Here is a 7638-nt window from a genome sequence, read left to right as displayed (position 1 = left end):
GCGGGAGGCGGTGGGGTGGGGTTGGGGGACAGGAAGGTAGTCTGGGGATGGGCCAGGGTGAGAAAAGATGATGAAGAAAAACAAGAGACAGACGGGCTCAAGTCTGTCTGTGTGTAGAAAACTTGAACTGTAATGGGATAGAAGACCCATCGTGGGTTGAGATGTCGGTGATGAGAGGCCAAAGGGTAGATGATGTCATCACTATACGCCTACCAACCTTGTGCTATACATTATCATCCTTCCTTTCCTCAGCCATGTGGACCCTTTCCCTGCAAACCCCTCTCGCCCCCCGCCCTAGATTTCGTCTTGTGAATGGTTCATTCTACCTGTAATCTAATGTAATTATGTAATCTAGAGTCATTTCACTGGTTGCTTAACAAAGACAATGCATTGTTAATTTATTGAATGTACAGTTTTGATGACAGTGGCTTACCGTGTGTGTGTGTGTGCGTGTGCGCGTGTGTGTGTGGAATCGTGACATTTTCGTTGAGGACACTGTGAGGTTGAACCTCCGGCACTGACACCCTGTTAAACCTGAATCTACAAAGTGCTGTTAACAACAAATATGCATAAAAACACAGAAACTCTCAGTGATCACCGTCGCTGTTAACGTAGCTGGAGGTGGCTGATCTGCATCCAGACAGGGTTCTTTTAAAACCTCAATCTGACAGCTGTTCTCTTATTTATTTGTACTGTTGAGCATACCAAGTCATCGTAGACAGTTATTGCTGCTTTCAAGGATTGTAATGTGACAGGATTGTAATTTATATGACACTTCTACTACTGATTTATTTACATACGGTTTGCATCTTGTTTTAAAGACACGTTGTTGTGTTGACCTTTAAATCACAGTGACAGTTTGTTTCATTATAAAAATCTTAACATCAATACAGATGAACCTGAAATCAAGTGGCTGTGTTTGATTTGTCCTCAGCATTTAAAACATTTCAGTATATCTGTGTGTTCTTTAGGACTAAACAAACCAAGTTTTTCAACTCAAATGTTAAAGGATTATTCTGGTTTATTACATCTTGGGTCTTATTTTTGAATACCTTTGGCCCTCATTCTTATCGGTAATAACTTATTATTTTTATTTAATGTATTTTTTTATTTATAGCCCCAAAACACAAACACTTAAGTTAATTTGAACCAAAACTCCAGGTTAGCTTTATGTTATTAGTCTCATCAGACTTGAATTGAAATAAACTAGAAATTGTCTTTTAAAGACCCTTAAACCTTGCTGCTCTGTTGGGCAGGCTCATAGCACAGGCGGTGCTGTTATGAAGGTGCAGTTACGTCCATTTATCCAGCAGGTGGAACTCTTCTGCTACTTTAAAAAGGAGATCACTTTGCGTCAACCCACAGAGCAGTGGCTGTCAGACCGCCTCTGCAGGGGCGTGTGGATGACCAGGGGAAAATATGTGTGAAACTAAATGAAATTAATATGATTTATGTGGGGAAAATAACAAGATTCTGATGCTATTGTCCTCACTTTTATAACACTAAACTAAACCTTTTTTAGTAGTTACTTGCCCTATCAAACTGAGGTAGGGTGCATGAACTTTTTTCGTCTTATGAAGGGGGGCACGCCAGAAAAAGTTTGAGAACCACGGCAACAGACTAACACGTCATCCTTGAATGAAGAGATCAAATGACTGCATTATGGCGATACAGTCAGGTGACAAATTAAAGGAATGGTTTGATTTTGGGGAACTCTTCACCTTCTTGCACAAGGTTTGATGGGAAGCTGATCCCACTCTCATGTCTGTGCATTAAGAGACTACTACACTGATTAGCATTGCACCTATAACACTGTCAGACTCGTGATGGACAATAAAAACAGTATCGAAATCGATGCAGCAGCATCAGAGACATTGTCTTATTTATTCCACACATTCTTCTTCACTGTCAAAATCTGGTGTCAACATTGCCCACAGTGCAGGGATGCAGGTGTGTGATGCTAGTAGCAGATAATGTAGCCTTGAGCTGATGGCCTCAAGCTGCGATGAGGAGACGGCTATGGATTTTGGGTCTGGCTCACTTCTTTCTAACTCCTCACCCCCAGATGTTTTCAATCTTCAGAACATACCGATGCTGACTTCACTTGAGGCAGTTTATTAGACTTCAGGCACCTGCCTCTGGAGTAAAAATGCCTAATGCAAATTTTTCCTAGGTGTTAAATCACACTTTAAGCATAGCGTTTGAGCCAGGAGCTAATTAGCTTAGCTTTGCATAAAGCTGGGCCTGGGTCTTTACAAAGGTTTGCAACTCCTTACAACCACAATTTCTGTTTGTTCACAGATTTAAGAAGCAGTTATGTGTTCATTACTGAGCCTTATCGGTGTTGGTCGGTGTATTTTAGGTTCATTTATGCTATGCTACAGTAATCGTCTCTAGCTCCATACCTAACACAGATGGGGGTGGGGTTGATCTTATCGTCAGAATCTCAGCAATTAAGCAAATAGGCCTATAACCTAAAATGTCAAACTATTCTTTTAAATTGAAAAAAGCTTCCAGACAGGGCAGAAGGCCTCACTGAACTGTTTAATGGCAGTGAAAACAATGTGAATCATACACATTCAGTCACTAGATCTAAACCCCAACACCTAAGGCAGGCCATGAAGCACCAGGCCTCTCCACCTCCATCATCACAACATGGAGTGAGGGAATATATTTTGGAGGAGTGGTGTTCATCCATCCACTAGAGCCCCAGAGACTTGGAGAATGTATGCCAAGGAACAATAACACATTTGTGATGGCTTTTCCCTCAATTTGTCACAAATCTGTAGAGAAGGTCGCTGCAGAAGGTGGAGTACTCCAGTATTTTCCTATTTGTGGAGGCCTCATTTGAGTCATCACCACGTGCAGAGCTGCACACTCACAGCCGGACGAAGCGTGAACTGGTCTGGCCTGGTGGTGTGAATGTCACCTGATCATCTCGCCACTCTCGCACAAACTTCCACATACAAGCGCTGGCTCCAGGGCCTTACGGAATTATGGGTAAATCAATGTTGCTTCTGTCTGGCTGTCTTGTTGTCGTTGGCTACCAGGCTGTCATGTTAAACTGCTCAGACAGTGAGCCACTGAGCTGCAGCGGGTGGGTCGTACCCACACAGGAAGTGTTTAAAAGCGGGTGGGACCTCTGCTCAGCCGCCACCGTGTTTGTCCTGAGGGTAATATGGTCAGTGAGGTGCTGGCATGTGTAGCAAACATTTATTAATGGTAAAGCTGCTGCGTCAGTGCAGAGTATTTTGGCCTAATTTTATAGGAATAATTTCATTTTTGGTTATTCTTATGTTCTAACTGTTTGAGGATTACATGTTCTTATGTGTTTGCAGCATTCATTGTGTGCAGAACTTGTTCTTTAAACCCCTTAGATAATCCAAAAAGCACATTGACGTTGGACTCGTCAATAAATCAAAGCCTTTTTCTGTGACATAAGTCAATGGAGCATTTCTTGTAGTTATTTACAATGCCTGTAAAACCCAATCCAGCTGTCCTGTCCATCAGACCCTAACCCAGAGCTGAGACTGTGAAATTAGCTAATCTCCTCACAGGAAACCCAGCAAGACCAGCTGCCGGACTGGAAACAAACTGGAAATGCAATGTCTGAGAGCAACAGGTCAGCAAAGTGAGAAAAACGGTCTCAGTGACATCAGATATCACAGCTGCACCTTGTTGGATCCTGAACCCGCTGTCGCCTAAATGTGTGAGAAAGATAAACGTATTGTGAAAGAACTGCGATGGTTCAGGCACACACAGAATCTCAGTATGTGACATGTTGAGAGCCATTCCCCTCCATACACAAGTGATACATTTTGAACACTAAATCACATAATAACTGCAAGATGATGAGCGCTCACGGGGATACACATGAGTTTATACATTTTACCCTCACAGAGGGCTCGGATTTATGCAAATATGTAACTTGGAGTAGTCTGAAATTTTTGAAATACACTTATTTGCATTCTTGCCCAGAGTTAGATGATGAGACTGATGCCACTCTCATATCTGTGCATTAAACATGAAGCTACAGCCAGGAGGCTGCTTTGATAGGCAAGCACAAAGACTGGGGGTAACAACTCTGGTTCGTCCAAAGGTAAATTAATCTGCCTAGCAACATCTCTCAAGCTCGCTGACAAACACACCATATCTTGTTGAATTTGTACAAAAATAACTAAAGTTGTGGTTTCACAGGAGGTATGAAAAGACTCCACAAGGTACCAGATGTCTGAACATGTTAATTAGTGGGCTTAAAGCTGCTTTAATTTATATCTTAATATTAAAAATGTATCAAACCACAATGTGAAAGCTATAAGATTTTTGTACAGAGAATTAACACCACAATCTGAAGCTGCCTAAGGTCATTGGTGAGTCTGCAGACAGTTAGTCACTCGCTAGTGAACACAGTGGATCGTTTCGCAGCTACAGAACCAGATATTTCCCTCAGCAGTTGGTAGAGACCAAAACTAGAGCTAAAAGGAGGCCAGGTGACCAGGTCAGGTGAAAAACAATGATCATTGTGAATGTGCAATAAGCCATTGCTCAACTTAAAAGGTGATATTATGTCCATGTTTTGTTCACAACCTGTTTCCGAAAATCAGTAATTGCAGGTTTAAGACTTGAGGCTTTATTAGGGTGAGTGGGTTTTGTTACTTTTGGACAGAGCCAGGCTCGTCTTTATGCTGGCTGCAGCTTCATGTTTAGCGTGTAGACATGCGAATGGTATCAAACTCTTCATTAAACTCTCATCATAAAAATTCCCAGAGTAGCAGATTATTGCTTTAACAGACGCAACCTTTTTTTTTAATCAGGCTTTTTATCAGCAAAAGAATGAAATACCTTCAGTTTTAATCAAAATGTAACACGCTGACGTGAAGGTGAAGGGAGAGAAACAATTTTACTCAGCCAGATTAAGAGTGGAAACACTGCTATTAAACCTGAAACTCCCCGTCTTAAATAGGTGCTACTCGCATACCAACATTTCATTAGTGTGACATTTTAATGGAATATTTTAGTGTCCAGTGCAGGTTTAAATGTCATTTCTCTGTCCTTTTCACTGAGAAAAGTCAAAACAATGAATCTTTGTTAATCTTCAGACTTTTTTTTTTCCAAGAAAATGAACAAATGTAACAATAAACCGATGCACTACATGAGTCATTTTAAACTTTTAGCCAACACTGTCCTTCAGAAATCCATGCTGGTCAAAGCCTGAGGAGTTTTTTTGGGCTTCCTCCTCTTCAAGGCCTGCTGAGTGTTGTGTAGATAGGCTGCTCCCAGCCAGAGGGAGGACTGTGCGGAGGTGGCGCCAAAGCCAGGCTGTTGATAAGCGGTGTGGCATAAGGCCTGCGAGAGGAGTGAAAGTACGGGTACTGATACAGATGGGCAGAGTACCCAGAGAAGGCGCTGTAGAAACTGGGGCTTTGAAGGTCAGTGTAGTCAGACAGGTTGGTGGAGGATGAGGAGGAAATGGAGGAAGGGCAGATGCCCGACCCGAGGGAGGTGTACTCAGGTTGTGGCGGAGGAGGAGTGGAGGTGCAGGAGCTGCTGTAGTGGCCTGGGCTCATCTGCTCAGTTTTAATTTGAGGTTTCTGGCTGGTGTCCTCTTGGAGCATGTGCACGTCACGACTGGAAGCGGATGTCGGCGTTCCAGTGGACGTCGCACATTTGGCTGTCCAAGGGGGGATGCTGTGGGAGTGAGAGTGGATGCTGGGCAGGACGAAGGATCCGGAAGGGTTGTTATGTCCGTGGCTGGTGTCTGGTGGAGTTAGAACAGTGGAGCCGTGGCTGTTGGGAGGGAGGTACTGGTCGAACTCGTGGACGTCGAACCCGTCAATGGTGCTGATGACGTCAGTGCTGAGCTCTGAGATGTCCACATTACTGAAGTCAATGTTCTGACGGCTGCTGGGAGGAACTGAGCCGGTGCCGCTGTCCAGAGGCTGGAGACTCTCATGTTTGGTTGCAGTGGGGTCTGTTTTAGGGGTAGTGGGAGGTGTTGGAGGTCCATTAGACTGACCTGGAAACCAAAACCAAGGAATTCAATATTTCAGTGCTGAAGCAAATTAAGTGAAATAGGTAAATTGCAATGCACAGTCTTGTGTATTAAATTGAAGTTTTGGATGGTATCAGTCATTTCACCTGTCCTGTCTGCATGATAATGATGGTGCGCCTCCCCTGCACCCGCCAGCCTGGTCACCCCTGATTCTGTATTATACAAGCCCTGCTGATGTTGCTGCTGCTGCTGGACCGGTCCTGGTCTACAGTCCCCCTGTCCTGGTTTGGTGCTCTTGCGTCTCCGAGGCTGGTACTTATAGTCTGGGTAGTCTTTTCTGTGCTGCAGCCTCAGCCTCTCGGCCTCCTCAACGAAGGGACGCTTCTCACTTTCAGAGAGAAGTCTGAGATGGAGAGGAATGAGTTATGGATACACATGTTACCATACAGTCTGTGCTCAGTACTGAAAAAACAGAAGTGTGAGCATTCTCTAAAATACCAGACACGAAGTCACAAATTAGAATCATTCTTATTCCTTCACTGAATGATATATTATTAATGAGACCAAACATACAAAAAGATTTTTGTCATTTTTTTAATTTCATACAGGACTATCTAACACACAGGCTACTGTAACTTCTCACAGACTGACACCTACCAAACCCAAATATTCACTGCGGAGAATTCATATTTGGGCTTGTGGGGGTCTTCAGATTGAGTGGCATGCAGAACTAACTGTGCATCAGTTAAGAGTGGAGACTCCAGTGGAGCTCCAGTACCCACCGCCACAGTTTGCCCAGCGTCTTGCTGAGCTCGGCGTTGTGCAGATGGGGATACTGGTCAGCCAGCTTCTTCCGCGCTGCCTGCGCCCAAACCATGAACGCGTTCATTGGCCGTTTCACGTGAGGTTTGCTCTTCAGCGACCTCTCGCCTTGAGAGGGCATCGGTACCAGCGACCAGTCGTAACCTTTCAGCACTTGCGACACTGCGTCGCGGATGCAGGCGGGGAAGCGCTCATCCTCCACGCTGCTCTCCGGTTTGTGCGCACTCCCGGGCTGGCGCGCTGCGCCCTGCGCGTCGGACCCAGCTGGAGAGGTCGGGGACTCTGAATCAGATCCATGCCGGGACATGGAGCTGTCGCTGCCTGCTGGACTGCGCGGATGGTCTGTCAAGGACTTGTTCTCTTCTGTCATTCTTGAAGGGTAACAAGATGCTAGATCTGCTCTCTTGTCTCCCAGATACGCGTAGTGCGTAAATGCGCACGCCTCTGTAGGAAAACTATTTCACCCCGAAATCAAGTAAAATCCAAAATGTCTTGTCTTGAGCTCGGCACTCCTTTCTGCACCCTCCTTCACAGCCAGCCAAAGTTTGACGAGACTGTATTTTCTTTTCAGCACTTAAACTTTCCTCAGAACGGGCATCTCTCCACCCCTCCTGTCCTATTGGCTTCTGCCAAAGTTTTACAAGCAGGGTTCCTCCTCGTTTGGCATAACGACAGGACGAAGCAGATAATTGCTAATAGTCAATATTTGACCAACATAAAAAAACAAACAAACAAACATATATATAAAAAAGACGAACTGTACGTCAGATGCGTTTATTTATGTTGGCCTTTCAGTGTGTAACCTCCATTGTTACACACTAAAC

At 44.4% G+C, this 7638-nt stretch overlaps 1 protein-coding gene across 1 annotated transcript; it reads right to left on the bottom strand.

Annotated features, from left to right (window-relative positions):
• Nucleotides 1-5240: 5240 nt before the first annotated feature.
• On the bottom strand, nucleotides 5241-7184 carry sox8a (SRY-box transcription factor 8a). Its single transcript, XM_041962183.1, has 3 exons — nucleotides 6775-7184; nucleotides 6139-6395; nucleotides 5241-6016 (listed from the first exon to the last, which is right to left on the bottom strand). Exons 1-3 carry the CDS (start codon nucleotides 7182-7184, stop codon nucleotides 5241-5243), a joined length of 1443 nt encoding a protein of 480 aa, XP_041818117.1.
• Nucleotides 7185-7638: the final 454 nt, after the last annotated feature.

Source organism: Chelmon rostratus, chromosome 21 (genome assembly GCF_017976325.1).
Source record: "Chelmon rostratus isolate fCheRos1 chromosome 21, fCheRos1.pri, whole genome shotgun sequence".
NCBI lineage: Eukaryota > Metazoa > Chordata > Actinopteri > Chaetodontiformes > Chaetodontidae > Chelmon > Chelmon rostratus.
Note: the sequence above shows the minus strand (reverse complement) of the source record. Positions and strands in the feature narration are given on the sequence as shown.

Coding starts and splice junctions, on each gene's coding strand:
- sox8a (XM_041962183.1), bottom strand. CDS start 7,184: ATGACAGAAGAGAACAAGTCCTTGACAGACCATCCGCGCAGTCCAGCA. Junction 6,396..6,774: donor ACGCTGGGCAAACTGTGGCG/GTGGGTACTGGA, acceptor TCTCCATCTCAG/ACTTCTCTCTGAAAGTGAGA. Junction 6,017..6,138: donor TTATCATGCAGACAGGACAG/GTGAAATGACTG, acceptor TTTGGTTTCCAG/GTCAGTCTAATGGACCTCCA.